Source organism: Musca vetustissima, unplaced genomic scaffold (assembly GCF_032173495.1).
Source record: "Musca vetustissima isolate MV318-11 ecotype Yass unplaced genomic scaffold, APGP_CSIRO_Mvet_v1 utg10190, whole genome shotgun sequence".
Classification (NCBI taxonomy): domain Eukaryota; kingdom Metazoa; phylum Arthropoda; class Insecta; order Diptera; family Muscidae; genus Musca; species Musca vetustissima.
Genome location: NW_026875858.1, coordinates 49421 through 68968, shown reverse-complemented (window position 1 = coordinate 68968; position 19548 = coordinate 49421). Strand labels below are relative to the sequence as shown.

Below are 19548 nucleotides of genomic sequence, written 5' to 3'. Positions count from 1 at the left end.
TTAAATACCTCTGAGCGGATTGAGGCTTTATAGTCGATGAATAGGTGAAATGTGTCGATGTGTTTTTCTTGGGTCTTTTCCAGGATTTGGGGCAGTATGAAAATCTGGTCAATGGTGGATTTGCCAGGTCTAAATCCGCATTGGTATGGTCCAATAATGTCATTGATCATTGGATGCAATCGTTCACACAACATTTTATATACGATAGGAAGGAGGCTAATTCTTCTTGTTGTATTTTCGAACATAATGCAACGGATGGCTCATCGCGAACGTTCTGCATAGCCCTTAAGGAGTTTGGTCGTAGGACACTCGTATTCGTTCGTTTAGAATTTTACATAGACAGGCAGTAAAACCAATATAAAGGCCTATAGATAAGGTCACCCAGGGAGACCAGCTGGATATCAGCAGCCACTCAAGTTTGCTGTCAAAATTAATTATTGTGAATTGACTTCCATTATGAAAACGTATACAAATTTCAAATGTTTGACATTAGATTTGAGAAAAAACGGCCGTTTTCCGATTTCGATTGCTACCTGCGTAATCTTATTAATAGATCTTGACCCATATTTCGATGAGACAACATATTTGAGTATCGCAGTGTGAGCAAGATCTATTAATTAACAGCTGTTTTTTCTCAAGTCTAATGTCTAAAATTTAGACTTTGTTTACGTTTTCATAAAGGAAGTCAATTCACAATAATGCATTTTGACAGCAAACTTGAGAGGTATAGATTTCCAGCTGGTATAAATACGGTTATCGATAAGTGTAAAGACGATCTATAACTACCTACATTATTTTGTTTTACCAATCAGCTGTAGTTTTCACAATCAAACTAGTGTGCCCTTTAAATTGTAAACATTTTGCGAATTCGCTCTTGTGAAATTCCAAACATTCGACGGCGAATAATTTCGTTTTCTTTGCGTAACGATAAAAACAAATTTTTGCGCACAAAATGAATGGATTGAAATTTACCAGGACCCTATCCTTATTAAGGTATGTTTAATTGGATAATACAAAAACTTTGCTAACCACATTTTACATTATCCAGGGCCACTTTACCCAAACAACAGTATCGCTTTATGGGCCAAAAAGCAACAGCGGCTAGAGGCGGCACTACAGCCAGGCCGGCAGAAGGTGAAGTCAACAATACCCCCATAAATTATTTTGGTAGTGATGCTGCATTATGGCGTGCCAAAGATACACGTAGCGGTGGATCCGATGAACATTTGTGGTACCAACCATATGTCATCTCCGGAAGTTTGGCAATATTTCTGCTATATTTTTGTTTGTTGCGTGAAGAAAGCGATATTGATTTGAAACTTGAGGGTAGTCTCTATGAACACGTGCAGGGCTTGGAAGAAGTCCAGCTGTCCATGAACTATAAATACAACAAAGAGAATGGTTTGGACAACACACAAGTGGTGAAGAGATTAACTGAATTGGGTATTGATGTGAAACTATTAGATGGAGGCAAATAGTTTGAGTAAGAGAAAAAACAACAAATTAAATTAAAATAAATCTTTGTAAAGCTTTGTTATCATTGTTAATCCAAAAAGAAAAAAATGTTTATATATTTTAAGTGAAGCAAATGAAAGTGGTTTTTGAATGAAAATGAAATGAATTTCAAGTGGTGAATGTAATGGAAAACAAAGGCAGTGGTTTGATTTTAGCCAGAAATCAATGGTACATACAACAGTAAACCTTATGTATTCACTTAGTAAAGGAAATCAAAAATATGAATTAAAAACTCCACGCTTAGCAAGGCGTTGAGGGAAGACTTTAAATGGAGCTTAAAAAATATACTTTAAAATAATCCATGCATACAATGGCGCTTGAATATTTTGTCTTCAAAAAATCCGCTCTTATGGTGGACCTTGAAAACATATTCTTCGAAAAATCCACACTTAGTTTGGACCATGAAAAAATATTCGTCTTAACTCTAGTCAAAACAATATGATTTTTTTTTTATTTTCCAGAGTTACCCTAATTATGGTATTGTCACATATGCTACTATGGCCTAAGTAAACAATTCAAAAACAAGGCTACCTCTCGCCGGACCGAACTCACTCTCTACAAGACACAGATATTAACCGTGCTGTTGTATCTGAAGCATGGGTACTTCGGCAAACCGAATGCTCCATGAGCTGTACCATCTATTCTCGGACATTGACATAGTCAGACGTATCGAGCTGCAGCGAATATGTTGGGTAGGCCATGTTGTGAGAATGGATGAAGATGTCCCAGCTCAAAAGGCATTCTCATGGCAAAAGGCTGATGGTTCACGAGGAAGGGGAAGGCCACGAATTAGATGGAAAAATCAAGTAGAAGACAACATTGTCGAACATGATCTTACAAAATCCAGCAAATGAGGAGCACGCCACAAGCAGCTCTGAACGCAATGATGAACTTAAAGCCTCTGGGCCTCAGCATTAAGTGTCAGGCCGCACATGCCAAAAAAAATCTTTGGGGAAGTTGTACCTTTGTTCTGTCACAAGCCAGCTAAGAAAGTATCCTATATATATATATATATTTTTATATATCACCATAATTAGGATAATCCTCCAAAAAAATCTGATAGTTTTTTCTACTAAACTAGAGAAAATCCACACTCATAGATCATATGGTCCTTAAAAATCCACTATTATAGCTCATGTGGCCCTTAAAAGGGTTCTTTTGCTGGTCCTTAAAAATATTCTTTAATTCTAATATTCTTTATTCTTATGTTTGCCACAAATGCCGATATTTCTGATTGGAATAATTATTATGCCTTGACTATTTTAAGACCATTTTATTGTTGTATTTTCGCTTTGCCCCTCATTTGTTACATTATTTGTTTTTCCTAATTTATATTTTGGCGGTAAATTGCCGGAATATTTGGCTCGGCAATCTTCTTCCCATTCCTTGGGATGGGCCTTTTTACGATGACTATGCATATTGGCATTTGAATTGAAGGTTTTCGGGCAATATTGGCATGTATACAACACAGTTCCAGTGTGTGTGGCCATGTGTTCCTGAAAGCAAAACATATACAAAAATTAGTATATTTTTAAAAATGATTTCCAAATCTTTTGTATCCTTTACCTTGAGAGTACTTGCTCTTTTATACGCCTTTTCGCACAACGTACACTTAAAATCATAACCCAATTCATGTTTATCTTTAACATGTTTCTTATGGGCCTTCAGCGTTGGTGAGATCTGTGAACAAATATGACATGGAAATTGCTGTTTACCACCCTCCGGATGTTGGGAATCTTTGTGGCGTTTAAGCCCCCGTTGACCGGTAACCTTTAGGCCACAAACATCACAAGCTATGGTGGGTATCGGCACTCCTTTGTGCTTCAACATATGACGTTCGAAAACATCTTTACCGCGCATTTTTTCTCCACACACATCACAGACCAGGGCATATTTGTTTTGATGGACCACACGTACATGATTGGCCAATAGGTTGTGGTTACCAAAACTGCAAAAAGGAAGAGAATTAAAAATCATAATAAAAGGTTTAAATATTTGGCTTACAGTTTACCACATTGTTCACAGGAGAATTTCTTTTCCTCATCGGAGAGATGTATCAATTTGTGTATCTTCAGACCAGGTTTTCGTGAGAAACCTTTCTGGCATATATCACATATATGGATTTTGTCTTGAATGCCATGGGTCTTTACATGCAATTCTAAAGAACGACGATCTGACATTACTTTGCCACAATGTTGACATTTAAAATAATCCGGATCAAGATGACAGTGTATGTGATCGGCGAGAAGACTACATTTTAAAAATTTCTTATTACAGCACACAACATAGCCCGGCTCATTGTGTTGCTTATTAAAATGTTTGCATAGTTCATTGAAGCTATGCATTGGGGCCTGACAAATAATACACGAGATTTTATAATGTTTGGCCAGAAACTCATTGACTTCTTTTCGTTTTGTACGTGGTTTATAGTAGGGGTTTAAGCGTGGTTTATATTCTCTTGATTTTTGCTGCCCTCCACCACTGTCCTCAGAATCACTTTCACTATCCGATGATGATGATTTTTCACTGGGAAGGTCACCATCCAACCTTGTGGGACTGGGTGATGTTTCTTTCGTAGCGGCCGTATCTTCTTTATCATCGTTATTTGTTTTGTTTGCCTTTCGTCGTCCTCTTTTCTTGCCGGTGGGCAAAGATTTTTCCAATGGATCTTCATTAATTTCCTCAGGTTTATATGGCATTTCCGTATCTACTATGGTTATTGGGGGTTCCTCAATAACATTTTCACTTTTTATTTCAGGAAATATATCCATTTCTTGTGTTGTTGTTTCAGCAGACGTTCTTGTTTCAATTGTTACCATCATCTTTGATGATGAATTCTCCTCGTGATTTGTTATAAATGGTTCGGGATTTTCATTATTTTCAAATACTTCAGTTTTTAATGCCGACACAAAATAGGTGTGAACATCTTCTATATGCAAATAGAATTTATGAAAATCGTATACGATTTTCCAGCATGTGTTGCATAGCCATGATGTGGATGTTATAGATTTCTGAAATTAGAAAAGGAGAAAAAATTATGAAGTAAACAAATATTTCTTTAACAAATCTACGTTTAAGAAGATTGTTGAAAAATATTCTTTAGAAAATCCACTTTTCCAGTGATCGTAGAACATTTTTTTTAAATCCACGCCTAATAAATTTATTCTGTTTCGAAAAAAACTTCGAACGTGGCTTTGGAAGAGGACCCTACTTAGTATACATTATAAACTGCCTGTCCAGATTTCGGACTATTTTTTATATGTTATTTTGTAGAGGCCAAAACTGGCAATACATTAAAAATCTATTTTGAATTAAAGGAATAATCTGTTTATGTATACCCAGATTTATAAAACAGTAAAGTGAGGGGGGACACAATAAGAAGTCCTAACTGTGGTAGGTAAGGTTTGGGGATGTTTAGTCACTAATGTGGCTGCAGCACTGTGAGACCGTCCATTGTGTCCATTGTGATCATCCACGAAGTGAAAAAATATTGAGAGATCTATGGGAAGTGTGGGAAGGTAAGCATGAGATAGTATCGATAGCTATAGGGATCGGACAGAAGATATATTACGTGCCAAGGTTGCACATTTCCAACCACTTTAAGTTTCTAATGATGCTGTAGATTAGAGCAGGTTCCGTTGTTGAAAAGAAACTAATACTCGGTGAAAATGAGCAACCAATAGTCTGTGCCGTCTGTAGGCCAGGACTGGGCAGCGACACAGGAGATGCTCAATTGTCCCCGTCTCCTCCTTGTAACGCAGAGTCTACGGTAATCAGTAGCATCATGGTCCATTTACTGGTGAAGGCCCTGATATTGCAATGGCCAGTAATGATTCCTGTCATTACTCTTATTTCAGCTTTGCTCAGTTTCAACAGTGAGTGTGTCCTTTTGGTAGACAGAGTCGGCCAGATGGATCTTGACACATTGGACCTAGGTTCGTTTTTCCAAAGTTAACAGTCTCTTTCGTCGAAGAACACCACAAAGTTCCGACAAAGATGACATATGGGTGGTAGATCTGTAGATTGAGATCCTCGTCTAGCTAATTCGTGTGCCTTTTCATTACCCATGATATCACGGTGCCCTGGTATCCAACACAGCCGATAGCTGTAAGTAAGTTCTTCCAAACTGTTCTACACTTGAGGACGGCCTCAGATTTGATGGCTTTAAGAGCCGCTTGACTATCTACAAAGATAATCACCGGTTCACCGATCCCTGCATCCAGAATCCCAAATCGCGAAAATTTCAGCTTGGAAAACACTACATTTGCTATCCAGCTTGTAGGCTTGTAGGAAAGGATGGGCCTTACCATGGTTTTATACAACCAGTTTCTAGTCGATTGTTTTAGCCTCCAATTTTTCCCAATGGAATTCTTGCATGCATAGTGTGCAATTAGCTCCATTTCTACTACTACTTACTAGACACCAAAAATGTTTTTCCAATATTGCTTCGATGTTCTCGTCGTGCCATTGTTGGGATGTAACTTTAATGCCATCTATGAGATCTGGTTTCAGTTCCAAACACAGTAAACACATATCCATTTTGGGAAGAAACAGAAAGTGGATACTACTTTTCTTAAATCTTCGAAAGAATTTGTAAAATGTTTACAATTGTTGTGGGATACAAAAGCAAAATAACAGCTGATAAAAACATCAATGATTTTAGGGATCTCAGCTGCAAATAAATGCTTCTGTAGGGATCTAAAAATCATTAATGGGAACATTTAGTGATCTATAAAGCGAATAATGGAGGGAATAGGGGAGATAATTACGATGGGTGTTGTGAGTAGGTAAATGATGAACCGTTATTGAATGGCCGGATGACTATAGTGATCGGAAACGGAAGCATTACTTTGGTTTCATAGTTGGACGTTTTATAGGCTTCACCACGATGATTTTTTAATGGTACACGCATGTTACGATAATACATTGTAAAATTATTAAAATTAGGCCATAGAAAGTTATAAAATCAATTTGTTTCATATTTGGTCTGTTCCCCTACTGCAAGAATCTTCTAGATTTTCGATAACATAGAAGAAAATTTGTAATTGTAATTTGAAATTGTTTGTACTGTTCAATTTGTTGTACTTCAATTCCGAATTCCACCTCTATTCCTAACTCTAATATCATGTTTATTACCATTTAGCACTCTTCACAGACATTAGCGCTAATTTCCGAAATTTCTTTTTTATTTTAGATATACAGATTCAAAAGTGATAAGAATTCCAATCAATATTCCAAATTTTAGGTTTTCAGCCATTTCCGTTCACTTAAAATTAAAATTGTACTAAATTTAGTATTACTTGTTACCTATAAGTACGAATTTCCTAAACTACCTCAATCCTACAATCCAATTGTACCAAATTTAGTACCGTTTACTTCATATAGTTTTCAAAACTTACCTCAGTCCTACATTTATCATTATTCGAAATTTTAGGTTTCCAACTCTCTACGTTACCCAAATCCAAATTTTAGGGAATACCATGAAATGTTTGTTTCTTTTATACCAAAGTAATTACTTCCAGACTAAAGCGGAAAAGTCATTTTCATTTTAATTAAATATGATTTTAATTGGTATGGTATTCAAAACCATACACACAAACACATTCGCAAAATATGTATTTTCGTCTGATGGAACAGGCCACTTCCAGAAATGTTTTAGCATGGGTCAAATCGTATTAACCAAATAGAGCGTACCATCTTTCATAACGGACACTATGACCTCGATAAACTAAAATTCAATTTCAGCTTGTTACAAAACGCTTTAAATATTCCACTTTTTTCAGTTCACTTTTTCTACATTATTTTATTTACAAAATATAAAAGTCTATTCTATATAAAAACATCAAATTGAAAAGACATTGTTTGATTCTCAATTTCTTCGGTTGTTTTTTCAGGTCCTTTGTAATTAGGTGGCAAATTGCCAGAATATCTGGCGCGACAAGTTTCTTCCCATTCTTTGGGATGGTTTTTTTTGCCATGATGATGCATATTGGAGTTAGAATTGAACGTTTTTGGACAATGTGCACATGTGTATAAAGCGGTGCCAGAGTGAGCAGCCATATGTTCCTTTTACAAAAAACCAAACCAAACAAAATTAAAAAATAATCTACAATAAAAAAAATCTATTACACACCTTCAAAGTATATGATTTCTTAAAAGCCTTATCACATATTGAACACATGAAATCATAACCGGTCTCATGTTTGAACACAATGTGCCTTTTGAGAGATTTTAATGTTGGCGATACTTTCGGACACAAATGGCATTTAAATTCCTTTTTACCATCCTCCGGATGTTGCGTTGCAATGTGCCGCTTCAGATAACTTGGATCTATCATTTTCAAGCCACAAATATTACAGGCTACAGTTGGCCGTTCCGTACCTTTATGTTTCTGTTGATGACTTTCCATTGCATCTTTACCACTTAGTTTTGTTCCACAAATATCACATACGTGTGCATATTTCTTCATATGTACAATGCGAAAGTGAATTGCCAAAAGCGAATTGTCAGCAAAACCAAGAAAATAAAAAAAAATATATATTTTGTTAGATTAACGAATATTAACGTATAAAAAATATAACTCACAGTTTACCACATTCTGAACATGAGCATTTTTTTTCTTCATCGGGAATATGTAACAGCTTGTGCCTCTTCAAATTTTTCAAACAAAAACGATCAGCCATCTCTTTATCACATAAATTGCACTTAAAATAGTTTGGATTTCGGTGACAATGAACATGATCGACCAATAGACTACGTTTAGAGAATTTCTTTTTACAGCATATCACATACGCTGGTTGTTGATGCTCCTGAACAAAATGTTTACATAACTCATAAAATGTTTTCACGGCCAATTGACAAATATCGCATGTGATATTTATATTTTCTGTTAGAAATGCATCAGCTTCTTCTGGTTTGGTTTTAGGGGGATAAATAAATGTTGATTCACGAGTATTGGCATTATTTGCACATTCATCCATTTCATTGTCGGAATTGTTTAAATATGAATCTACACCAACATCCAAATCGTTAACATTGTCATTTGGATTAGTTTCCTCATCGCTGTTAGCTTTTTCACCATCGCAATTATTTGCCTCTTCTGTACTTTGGACTTCATCAACATTTTCATTATAGCTATTGGCAAAGTTCGGTTCTTTTGAATTTTGTATCTCTTCATCTTTCTCAAGGTTATTCTTGATTTTTCCTGGCTTTGCCGTTCTCTTGGTTTTTTGTTGCTTTGGTTTATTTTTTCTATTCAACGTTGTTTGTAAGGGATCTTTACAACTGCGAGTTCTGGGTTTGTTTTCCAATTCATCGTCCTTATTATTTTCCATTTTATGTTCTTGATTGATGACCAAACAAGGTATTTTTGCTGGATCCTCACTGATTGATTCGCACAAGATTTCTTTGCAAGTGTCATTATTATCATTAGTTTCCAATTTATCAATCATGTTTGTAACAACTTCAATATTAAATTCACATTCTTGTGATTCGCTGCTGGTGAAATTTAATTTTTCTGTATTCTGAACCCCTTCATTTTTCACAATGTTAATCTTGTTTTTGTCTTGTCTAGGCGATCTCTTGGTTTTTCGTTGTACCTCTTCTTTTTTCTCAAGGATATTCTTGTTTTTGTCTTGCCTTATAGAACTCCTGGATTTTCTTTCATATTTTTTATTCAACGTTCTAGGTAAGGGATCCTTACTTCTACTAGTCTTGGATAGTTTTTCCAATTTATCGTCCTCATTATTTTCCATTATCTGTTCTTCATTATTAATTTCACATTTCATAATTACCAAACATGGTAAGTTGTCCAGATCCTGGCTGATGGATTCGGTTAAGATTTCTTTAGAAGTGTCATTATTATCATTAGAATCAATTTCCAATTTATCTACCTTGTCTGTGTCAATTTCAATATTAATTTCACTTTCTTGTGGTTCTAGCTTTACTGGGGGAATAAAAGATTTGTGGCTATTTTCGATGTTTAAATAAAACTCATGGAATTCCTTTAGTGTGTTCCAGCAATTTATACAAAGCCATGTATGTGAAGCAATCTGTTTCTGTAAATTTAATTGAGGTGGGATATTTTTATTGTGAAATTTTTTAAAATAATAAATCCTGAAATTGTATTTACTTTACTCAAAAATGGCCAAAAATGTTTTTCAATTATTTCTCCAATTTTCTCATCGTGCCATTGTCTGGACGCCACTGGTATATACTGCGATTCCAGGTTAAGCTCCAAACAGAGAAGGCAAATATCCATTTCAGTGAATATTTTTATAAATATTCTAGTTTGTTTTGGAAAATAATGTTTTTAATTGTTGAATAAAAAATAAATAACCCAATTCATTTGATATAAACAAATCCTTCCTCTTTTTATAGCTGTACATGTCATTCATTGTGAAATGATTACAGAATTCTATGATGTATTTGCCAAGGTGTACATTATCTAATTTGGCGCCAACGTCCTTTTGAAAAAAAACAACAAAAATGACAGTACCACTGCTAGAAAGCAACCGTTATCTCGGCGAATTTTTATAAATATTTTATTTTTATTTCTATAAAATATATTAATATACACTTTGGTAAGCATATCATAGAATTTGATATCGTTTCACAATGAATGACATATACAGCAATATGAAGAGGAAGCATTTGTTTATCAAATTCTTATTTTTTTCATTCAACAATTAAACATTATTTTCCAAAACAATTTGGAACATTTATTGGAATAAATATTATAAAAAATATACTGATATGGATATTTGCCTTCTATGTTTGGAGCTTAAGCAGGAAACGCCACAGTATATACCAGTGGCGTCCGAACAATGGCACGAAGAGAAAATTGGAGAAATAATTGAGAAACATTTTTGGCCTTTGGTGAGTAAAGTAAATACAATTTCAAGATTTATTATTTAGAACATTATCACTATAAAAATAACCCGCCTGAATTTATTTTACAGAAACACATTGCTTCTCATTCATGGCTTTGTATGAATTGCTGGAACACGCTAAAGGAATTCCATGAGTTTTATTTACACATCGAAGATAGCCACAGGTCTTTGATGTCCCTATTAAAGCTAGAACCACAAGAATATGAAATTAATATTGAAATTGACACAAACAGAATGGATAAATTGGAAACAAATGATAAGGACAATAATGACTCATTCAAAGAAAGCTTAGCAGAATCAATCAGCAAGGACCCAAAAAACTTAACCGATTTGGTAACTACGAAAAGTGAAGTGAATAATCAAGAACAGATAATGGAAAATGAAGAGGAAAACGATGAATTGAAAAACAAACCCAGGACTCGTAGAAGTAAAGATCCCCTGCAGACAACGTTGAATAGAAAAAATAAACCCAAGCAACGAAAATCCAAAAGAACAGCAAGGCAAGAAAAAATTAAGAATAACCTTGAGAAAGAAGAAGAGATTCAAAATTCAAAAGAAACGAAATTTGCCAACAGCGATGATAAAAAAAATGATAAAGTCCAAATTACAGAAGAGGGAATTTATTGTGATGGTGAAAAAGCTAACATAGATGTTGAAACTAATGAAAATGTTGACAATTTGGATGTTGGTTTAGATTCATATTTAAACAATTCCGACAATGAAATGGATGAAGGTGACAATAATGCCAATACTCAAGAATCAACATTTATTTATCCTCCTAAAACCAAACAAGAAGAAGCTGATGCATTTCTAACAGAGAATATTAAAATCACATGCGATATTTGTCAATTGGCTGTGAAAACATTTTATGAGCTATGTAAACATTTCGTGCAAGAACATCAACAGCCAGGCTATGTGATATGCTGTAAAAAGAAATTCTCTAGTCGTAGCCTATTGGTCGATCATGTTCATTGTCATCGAGACCCAAACTATTTTAAATGCAATTTATGTGATAAAGTGATGGCTGATCGCTTTTGTTTGAAAAATCATTTTAAAAAACATCAGGTTAAAATCCGATCACATATATGCGATACATGTGGGAAGGCATTTACACATCCCACGAATTTGAAGAGGCACAAATTGTTACATATACCCGATGAAGAAAAGAAATACTCTTGTTCAGAATGTGGTAAACTGTGAGTTATATTTACCCGTTAATATTCGTTGATCTAATAAAAAAGGTTTTTTATTTTTCTTAGTTTTGCTGACAACACGCTTTTGGCAAATCATTTTCGCTTTGTACATATGAGGAAATATGCACACGTATGTGATATTTGTGGAACAAAACTAAGTGGCAAGGATGCGCTGGAACGTCATCAACTGAAACATAAAGGTGCGGAACGGCCCACTGTAGCCTGTAATATTTGTGGCTTGAAAATGATTGATCCAAGTTATCTGAAGCGCCATATTGCAACGCAACATCCGGAGGATGGTAAAAAGGAATTTAAATGCCATTTGTGCCCGAAAGTATCGCCAACATTAAAATCTCTCAAAAGGCACATTGTGTTCAAACATGAGACCGGTTATGATTTCAAGTGTTCAATATGTGATAAGGCTTTTAAGAAATCATCTACATTGAAGGTATGTTATAGATTTTTTGTTATTGAAAAAAATGTTGAACTTTCTGATTTTTTTTTGATAAAGGAACACATGGCTGCCCACTCTGGCACCGCTTTATACACATGCCCACATTGTCCAAAAACTTTTAATTCAAACTCCAATATGCATCATCATCGCAAAAAAATCCATCCCAAAGAATGGGAAGAAACTTGTCGCGCCAGATATTCTGGCAATTTGCCACCTAATTACAAAGGTCCTGAAACAACAACCGATGAAATTGAGAATCAAACAATGTCTTATCAATTTGATGTTTTTATATAGAATAGAATTTTGTATTTTGTAAATAAAATAATGTAGAAAAAGTGAACTGAAAAAAGCGGAATATTTAAAGGGTTTTGTAACAATCTGAAATTGAATTTTAGTTTATCGATGTCATAGTGTCCGTTATGAAAGATGGTACGCTCTATTGGGTTAATACGATTTTATCCATGGTAAAACTTTGCTGGTAGTGGTACATATTTTGTAAATGTGTGTGTTTATTGTTTTGAATACCATACCAAATAAAATCAAATTTAATTAAAAAGAAAATGATTTTTACCGCTTTCGTCTGGATGTAATTACTTTGTTAGGAATGAAACAAACATTTCATGGTATTCCCTATTGTATATTGAGAAGAAATTATAACCTTTTTTAATTATGTGCGTATTTGACAGAAGAAGCCACACGTACATAATTGCTTTTTTGTTATATATCTCAAACTGCCCTACCTGGTATTATTTTACCATGGTACCAAGTGATACTAAATTTAGTACAATTTGGATTTTGGGTGAACGGAAAGAGCTGAAAACCTAAAATTTAGAATATTGATTAGAATTCGTATGACTTTTGAATCTGTATTACGAAAATAAAAAAAAGATATTTCGGAAATTAGCGCTTATGTGTGTGAAAAGTGCTAAATGGTAATAAACATGATATTAGAGTTAGGAATATAGGTGGAATTCGGAATTGTAGTACAACAATTTATACAGTATTCATGATTTCCATATAACAACGTTACCTAAAATTCAACGAGGCTTACAAACATATTCAAATTCCCCACAATGACGAAATGTTTTGTACGGCCGTATTACCCAAATACGTCGAGTCCATATCTCTTAGCGAGCTAAACAAAATCGATAAATAAACCGATTTTCAGGAAACTTAACACACATCACATTCTAGACTTACGCTATGCCAAATTTCGTGCAAATCGAAAGATATATAGAGACTTTGTTGAACTATTTACATTAAATCGGTCGAAAAATATATAGGAGCTATATCTAAATCTGAACCCATTTCCCAATTCCAATAGGGTTAGTCCTTGGGAAAAATAGATGAGCTGAGCCAAATTCCACCCAATTTGGATAATAAATGCGACCTGTACTTCGTTTACAATTTAACATGGAAAGACAAACAGACTTACGGACGGACATGCATAAATCGACTTAGAAAGTGATTCTATGCATGTTCTCAAAAGGGACCATGTGTATATCTCGTTTCCTTTTGCCTGTTACAAACAACAACAGCAAAGACATAATACCCTGTACCACAGTGTGGCTATAAAAATATCATCGTGGTAAAAAATATCGATAGAGTACGTCCAAAAATTGGTAATATTTTAAAACATTTTAATTTGTGTTATCACTCCGCATTGGATGTACAATCTGCTGGATGTCATGTGTTTGCAGCAAAGGAAACCAGAACAGATTGTTTACTATTTTTAACAATGGGCATGGAATAGAGCCCTATTTATTTCTTTATAAAATAAATGATTCCCATAAAAAATTAGAATGGATAATTGTATGTTATGTTTGGAGTTAAAACAACAATCCACTGAATATATTCCAGTAGGCTCAATACAATGGCTGGAGGAGAATATACAACAAATAATTGAGAAACATTTTTGGCCTTTGGTAAGTGAAACTTTACAGTTTATAGGAAATAATTGGAATATTGAATTAAATTTAATTTAATTTCAGAAGGACGTTATATCCACTTCATGGATTTGTGTTGATTGTTGGAATGTGCTAAGAGAATTTCACAAGTTTTATTTACGCATTGAACATAGTCACAGAAGTTTCGTATCGTTCATAAAAGTGGAGGAACCGGATTGTGAGAATAGCGAAGAAAATATTTCACAAAACATTTCAATTATATATGAAAATAATGATATTATGCAAAGTATTGACGAGGACGAGAATGAAGTTATTTTGAAATTTGAAGTGGACAATGAAGATAATTTAATTGATGATGGTACGATATACAAACCGGCTTGTAGGCGCAGTAACCGCAATCTTTCTACTTCGAAGGAACAGGAACGTTCACTGGATATGGAAAATGATGGTATAGGTGTAGAAACATATACTACAACAACTACAAACCCAATTTCCGAAAATCGTAACCAAGAAATGCTGTTAGTTGAAGAACCAAAGACACAAGGAAGGACTTGCCAAAATAAAGGAGATCATTTGGAATCACTGGATATGGAAAATGATGGCATAAATGTAGAAACATATACTAAAACAACTATAAACCCAATTTCCGAAAATCGTAACCAAGTTGAAGAACCAAAGACACAAGGAAGGACTTGCCAAAGTAAAGAAGATCCTTCGCAAACATCACAGACACAAAACAAGCAAATATTAAGAAAAACTGACAATAAAACTGGTATTGAAAAATCATTAGAAGAAAAATCAAAAGAAATCACTGACATTAAGTGCAATATTACCAAAGACTCTGAAAATCAGGAAGAATATGAACATGATTTTTCAGACGAATTAGATACCAATACGAACTACTCAGATAATGAAACAAACGACAATGTAGATAACAATGAAGCACAAAATAAATGTATATATCCTCCTAAAACTAAATACAATGAAGCCGATGAATTTTTAACAAAAAATCTTAAAATTATCTGTGATATCTGCCACACACCTTCGCAAACATTTACAGATTTATCAAAACATTTTATCGAAGAACACAATCAAGAAGCCTATGTAATGTGTTGTAAAAAGAAATATTCTACTCGTAGTCGACTAGTCGATCACGTACACACACACTTGGATCCCGAATACTTCAAATGCAATTTATGTGGCAAAGTTTTGTCAGATCGTCATTGTTTGACACAACATTTTCGTACTCATGCAGACAAGGGTAGAACAGTAATTTGTGATATCTGTGGAAAGGGATTTACGCATTCTTCACATTTGCGAAAACACAAATACATACATATATCTGAAGAGGAGAAGCAGTATCCGTGCAATGAATGTGGTAAATTGTAAGTTGCAATATGAGTTTAACACATCATCTTAATCATCCTCTTAATTTAATCACTTTCATTATAGGTTTGCTAACAGAACGATGCTCAACGCGCACGAACGTGTTGTGCATCAAAAAAAATATTCCCGAACCTGTGGTATATGTGGTGTGACATTGTTTAGAAAAGATTCTTTTGAGCGGCATCAAAACAAACACAAAGATATACGTCCCACTGCCACATGCAATATCTGTGGTCTGATAGTCATTGATCAATTTTATTTGAAACGCCACATGGCAACACAGCATCCAGAGAATGGCAAAAAGGAATTCAAATGTAATATATGTTCAAAAGTATCACCAACATTGAGGTCGCTGAAAAAACACATTGACCTCAAACATGAAAGGCGCTATGATTTTAAGTGTTCCATATGTAATAAAGCTTTTAAAGAAATGTATACGTTGAAGGTATGTACATATATAATTATTTTAGCCCATAGAACATAATATTCTACCTTTATTCTTTTTTTTTTTGAAGGATCACATGGCAGCACATGAAGGTACGGCGCCATACACTTGTCCACATTGTCCAAAAACTTTTTACTTTAGAGCCAATATGCATCACCATCGCAAAAAACACCATCCCAAAGAGTGGATTGAATCTCGTCGTGCCAGATATTCGGGTAATTTGCCACCAGATTTTAAAGCTCCAGATATAAAATAATTCAAATGAATTAGATGTGTAATTGTTTTTATGTATTTTTTTAAATATAAAAAGTTTAAGTCATTTCAAAAGTTTTTATTTCCATGGTATGTACCAAGTTTATTTCTATTAGTATGGTGCTATAATGGGGCTACTTATATATCATTTTGTGTTGGACGGTCCTTGGCTCTGAGTCTCTTAATCTCCTATCTGAGACTCAGGGATGGTCCGTGTGACGAATTTTTAGGTTTTCGACTGTCAAAAAGGTGTAAACGTCGAAAACGTCATATACCTGTATAAAATGTAATAAACGTAGTAAATGTCATTTATATCAATATTATCAGCAGTTATTTTCAAGAATATATATTATTTTTACATATATTTGACTATTCCTTACTAGAACTGATAATAATTTTTAAATTTTTTTGAGAAGAAAATTTTGAAATTTTATATGGATTTGAGTAAAGCATGCGTAATTTCCAAATTGATTAATGGGAATAGCTATTTTGTCGAAAACCTAATGGATTTGGGTAGGTTTCCGACGTTTCTGACGTATGTATTATACGTCGGAAATGTATGTCATTTACGTCACTGTTTCTGACAGGCCATCTCTGCTGAGACTCATTTCCCAGGTTGCAAAGATGTGGATACCATCAACAGTGAACGTTATGACACTCAGCCTCTCGCGACTTTAGATTTGGATCTCATTGGCATGGTGGTTAACAGAATTAAGATACGCTGGGCAGTCAATATAAATCGCCAGGACCAGATGGAATAACACCGGCGATGCTTCAATTTACCTCGCCAAGTATAGGTTTGACTCTCTCGGGCATTCCGGCTCTATGGAACAAAGTAAAGGTTATTAATATTCCTAAAGCGGGTAAAGCAATCCACTCTGCACCAAAGGACTATAGACCCATTAGCCTATCATCCTTTCTCCTCCAGACTCTCGAAAGACTGATCGACCTGGAGATTAGGAGTCGTATAGACACCTAATCCCTTATCAGTTCACAACACACATACATAATTGGCAAGTTTGCAGAAGCTGCACTGCACGAGGTAGTAAGCCTTCCTGGGGATTAGGAGTCGTATAGTCATCTCTTATCAGTTCACAACAAGCATACATAATTGGCAAGTCTGCAAAAGCTTCACTGCACGAGGTGGTAAGCCTTCCTAGATATAGAGGGAGCCTTTAACAACGTTAAACTTGTGTCCGTAAACCACTCACATAAAAAAGTTGGCACTCCTGAAACCCTTACTTGTTGGATAGATAAAATGCAGAATTAAAATATTCAAATGTGGGGGATACAAAAATCAGGAAAACAGTAACTAGAGGCACCCGTCAGGGAGGGTTGGTCTCACCGTTGCTACGGCAATTAACAACATACTGATGGAACTGGACGGAGCAGGTATCAAAGTCGTAGCTTATGAGGACGACATCGTGATATTGATTTTCGGAAAATTTTCCGAGCTTATGCAAAAAACCTTACAGACGCTGTCACGCTGGGCCAAGACGAACGGCCTTTGTGTAAACCTAACAAAGACGAAACTGGTAATGTTCACTAGGAAGCGTAAGCTCGGCCATAAAGAATCCCTCCAGACTCCCTTCAGCTTGTCTATAAAGACTCCCTTCAGCACGTCTATAAATACACGCTTCAGCCCTTCTATATAAAATCTCCCTTCGTCTATAACGATTCTATATATTTATTTACGATTTCTCTTCATACATACCTAAATATTTAAATAAGAAAAAAATGTTATTTGTTTGTGTGTGTTTAAAATAAGAATTTATTGAAAAAATATATATTTATAAAATTACTAATTATATTCTTAATATTATAAACTAAATTTGATAAACTAAAATTTTAATTAACTTCGAATTAAAACATCAAATCGAAATATTTTCAATAGTAGTAGGAGTTTATAAAATAAATTACAAATAATGTTTATTGAAAAATACAAATCCAAATGAATTTAAAAAGTTCGATATGGCTATAAGAATATGCAAATGAATATTTTTAATTTAGAATATCGGACTTAAATCTGATTACATTTTTGTTTAAAATACCACTTTTTAAATTAATTATTAATAATTAAAAAAGGGCGTCAAATTTATTATTAAAATGTATTAATATCATAATAATAATTATTAATAACATAATAATAATTATTAATATCATAATAACAATTATTTTCTAAAGTCTGTTTACACAACCTTTATATTGAATATTTTATAAATGGTTATAATTTGGCTGTTTTATAACAATTTAGTAAAACAAATATAAACATTGTGTATACAGATTTTAAACATGTATTATTTAAAAGTAATTTCATTGTTAGATTTGTTATTTTTTTTTAATATATAAATCTCAATAAAAAATATTCACTTGGCTGATGTGTATACAATTACACTGTGATACAAAACAAAACTAAAAATTTTTTCAGGAGTTCTAATGTACCAATACTGTTTAGTTGGAGTCCCTGGACCACGAATATACCTTTGGTTTTTCTGGGTCACTTCGAAAATTTGTTTTATAACGGTAAATGTAGGAAAAAACGTGGTTCCATAGATTTTCACTTTGAAACGCGTATGACTTCTTTTCTTTCTAACGGATTTATACTATTCTTTTTTTCGTTCGAAGAGTAGAATTTTATCTTTCAAACAAGATATATATTTGGTAAATCGGTTGAGGATTGGCTGAGTTACAGCGGTTGAAATGTGAAAAAATACGCATAAAATTACAAAATTTATTTTTCTTCGGACTGTACGATGAAATTATGATATCAAGCCATATAAGTTTTATTATATTATGGGGAAGAAAATTAAATTAGCTTTCGAAAATGATAAAAATCAAAAAAATCGGTTAAAAAATGGATGACTTATACACATTTTTGTATTGATTCTATGCATATTCTCTAAAGGAAATATGGGTCTGTATCGTTTCCTTTTACGAACCGTTATGTTTGTAACAGGCAAAAGGAAATGAGATAGACTCATATTTCCTTTAGAGAATATGCATAGAATCAATACAAAAATGTGTATAAGTCATCCATTTTTTAACCGATTTTTTTGATTTTTATCATTTTTGAAAGCTAATTTAATTTTCTTCCCCGTAATATAATAAAACTTATATGGTTTGATATCATAATTTCATCGTACAGTCCGAAGAAAAATAAATTTTGTAATTTTATGCGTATTTTTTCACATTTCAACCGCTGTAACTCAGTCAATCCTCAACCGATTTACCAAATATATATCTTGTTTGAAAGGAAAAATTGTACTCTTCGAAAGAAAAAAAGAATAATATAAATCCGTTATAAAGTAAATAAGTTATTCAAGTTTCAAATGGAAAGTCCATGAAACCACGATTTTCTCTATATTTACCGTTATAAAATTAATTTTCGAAGTGACCCAGAAAAACCAAAGGTATTTTCGTGATCCAGGGACTCCAACTAAACAGAATTGGTACATTAGAACCCCTGAAAAATTTTCGTGTCGCACAGTGTTATTAAGATAGATAT

At 33.9% G+C, this 19548-nt stretch overlaps 5 protein-coding genes across 5 annotated transcripts; 3 read left to right on the top strand and 2 right to left on the bottom strand.

The window, feature by feature from the left end:
• Positions 1-952: 952 nt before the first annotated feature.
• On the top strand, positions 953-1478 carry LOC133338370 (uncharacterized). The gene is made up of 2 exons (XM_061546544.1): positions 953-993; positions 1049-1478. The coding sequence occupies exons 1-2, from the start codon at positions 953-955 to the stop codon at positions 1476-1478; spliced, it is 471 nt and encodes a 156-aa protein (XP_061402528.1).
• Positions 1479-2777: 1299 nt separating this feature from the next.
• On the bottom strand, positions 2778-6054 carry LOC133338368 (transcription factor grauzone-like). Its single transcript, XM_061546542.1, has 4 exons — positions 5932-6054; positions 3520-4526; positions 3082-3463; positions 2778-3011 (listed from the first exon to the last, which is right to left on the bottom strand). The coding sequence occupies exons 1-4, from the start codon at positions 6052-6054 to the stop codon at positions 2778-2780; spliced, it is 1746 nt and encodes a 581-aa protein (XP_061402526.1).
• A 1290-nt stretch (positions 6055-7344) lies between these two features.
• LOC133338367 (transcription factor grauzone-like) lies at positions 7345-9775 on the bottom strand. The gene is made up of 4 exons (XM_061546541.1): positions 9647-9775; positions 8308-9572; positions 7649-7937; positions 7345-7581 (listed from the first exon to the last, which is right to left on the bottom strand). The coding sequence occupies exons 1-4, from the start codon at positions 9773-9775 to the stop codon at positions 7345-7347; spliced, it is 1920 nt and encodes a 639-aa protein (XP_061402525.1).
• Positions 9776-10269: 494 nt separating this feature from the next.
• LOC133338366 (transcription factor grauzone-like) lies at positions 10270-12347 on the top strand. Its single transcript, XM_061546540.1, has 4 exons — positions 10270-10392; positions 10476-11602; positions 11666-12047; positions 12111-12347. Exons 1-4 carry the CDS (start codon positions 10270-10272, stop codon positions 12345-12347), a joined length of 1869 nt encoding a protein of 622 aa, XP_061402524.1.
• A 1892-nt stretch (positions 12348-14239) lies between these two features.
• LOC133338364 (zinc finger protein 677-like) lies at positions 14240-16047 on the top strand. The gene is made up of 3 exons (XM_061546539.1): positions 14240-15345; positions 15413-15791; positions 15862-16047. The coding sequence occupies exons 1-3, from the start codon at positions 14240-14242 to the stop codon at positions 16045-16047; spliced, it is 1671 nt and encodes a 556-aa protein (XP_061402523.1).
• The last annotated feature ends 3501 nt before the right edge of the window (positions 16048-19548 follow it).

What these genes read in the sequence shown, in the direction of transcription:
- LOC133338370 (XM_061546544.1), top strand. Translation starts at nt 953, where the DNA reads ATGAATGGATTGAAATTTACCAGGACCCTATCCTTATTAAG. An exon ending in AGGACCCTATCCTTATTAAG is followed by an intron (nt 994 to 1,048) that starts GTATGTTTAATT and finishes TACATTATCCAG; the next exon opens with GGCCACTTTACCCAAACAAC.
- LOC133338368 (XM_061546542.1), bottom strand. Translation starts at nt 6,054, where the DNA reads ATGGATATGTGTTTACTGTGTTTGGAACTGAAACCAGATCTCATAGAT. An exon ending in TGTGAACAATGTGGTAAACT is followed by an intron (nt 3,464 to 3,519) that starts GTAAGCCAAATA and finishes TCCTTTTTGCAG; the next exon opens with TTTTGGTAACCACAACCTAT. An exon ending in AAAGAGCAAGTACTCTCAAG is followed by an intron (nt 3,012 to 3,081) that starts GTAAAGGATACA and finishes TTTTGCTTTCAG; the next exon opens with GAACACATGGCCACACACAC.
- LOC133338367 (XM_061546541.1), bottom strand. Translation starts at nt 9,775, where the DNA reads ATGGATATTTGCCTTCTCTGTTTGGAGCTTAACCTGGAATCGCAGTAT. An exon ending in TTTGGCCATTTTTGAGTAAA is followed by an intron (nt 9,573 to 9,646) that starts GTAAATACAATT and finishes TTAAATTTACAG; the next exon opens with AAACAGATTGCTTCACATAC. An exon ending in AGAAATCATATACTTTGAAG is followed by an intron (nt 7,582 to 7,648) that starts GTGTGTAATAGA and finishes TTTTTGTAAAAG; the next exon opens with GAACATATGGCTGCTCACTC.
- LOC133338366 (XM_061546540.1), top strand. Translation starts at nt 10,270, where the DNA reads ATGGATATTTGCCTTCTATGTTTGGAGCTTAAGCAGGAAACGCCACAG. An exon ending in TGTTCAGAATGTGGTAAACT is followed by an intron (nt 11,603 to 11,665) that starts GTGAGTTATATT and finishes TATTTTTCTTAG; the next exon opens with TTTTGCTGACAACACGCTTT. An exon ending in AGAAATCATCTACATTGAAG is followed by an intron (nt 12,048 to 12,110) that starts GTATGTTATAGA and finishes TTTTTGATAAAG; the next exon opens with GAACACATGGCTGCCCACTC.
- LOC133338364 (XM_061546539.1), top strand. Translation starts at nt 14,240, where the DNA reads ATGCAAAGTATTGACGAGGACGAGAATGAAGTTATTTTGAAATTTGAA. An exon ending in TGCAATGAATGTGGTAAATT is followed by an intron (nt 15,346 to 15,412) that starts GTAAGTTGCAAT and finishes CTTTCATTATAG; the next exon opens with GTTTGCTAACAGAACGATGC. An exon ending in AAGAAATGTATACGTTGAAG is followed by an intron (nt 15,792 to 15,861) that starts GTATGTACATAT and finishes TTTTTTTTGAAG; the next exon opens with GATCACATGGCAGCACATGA.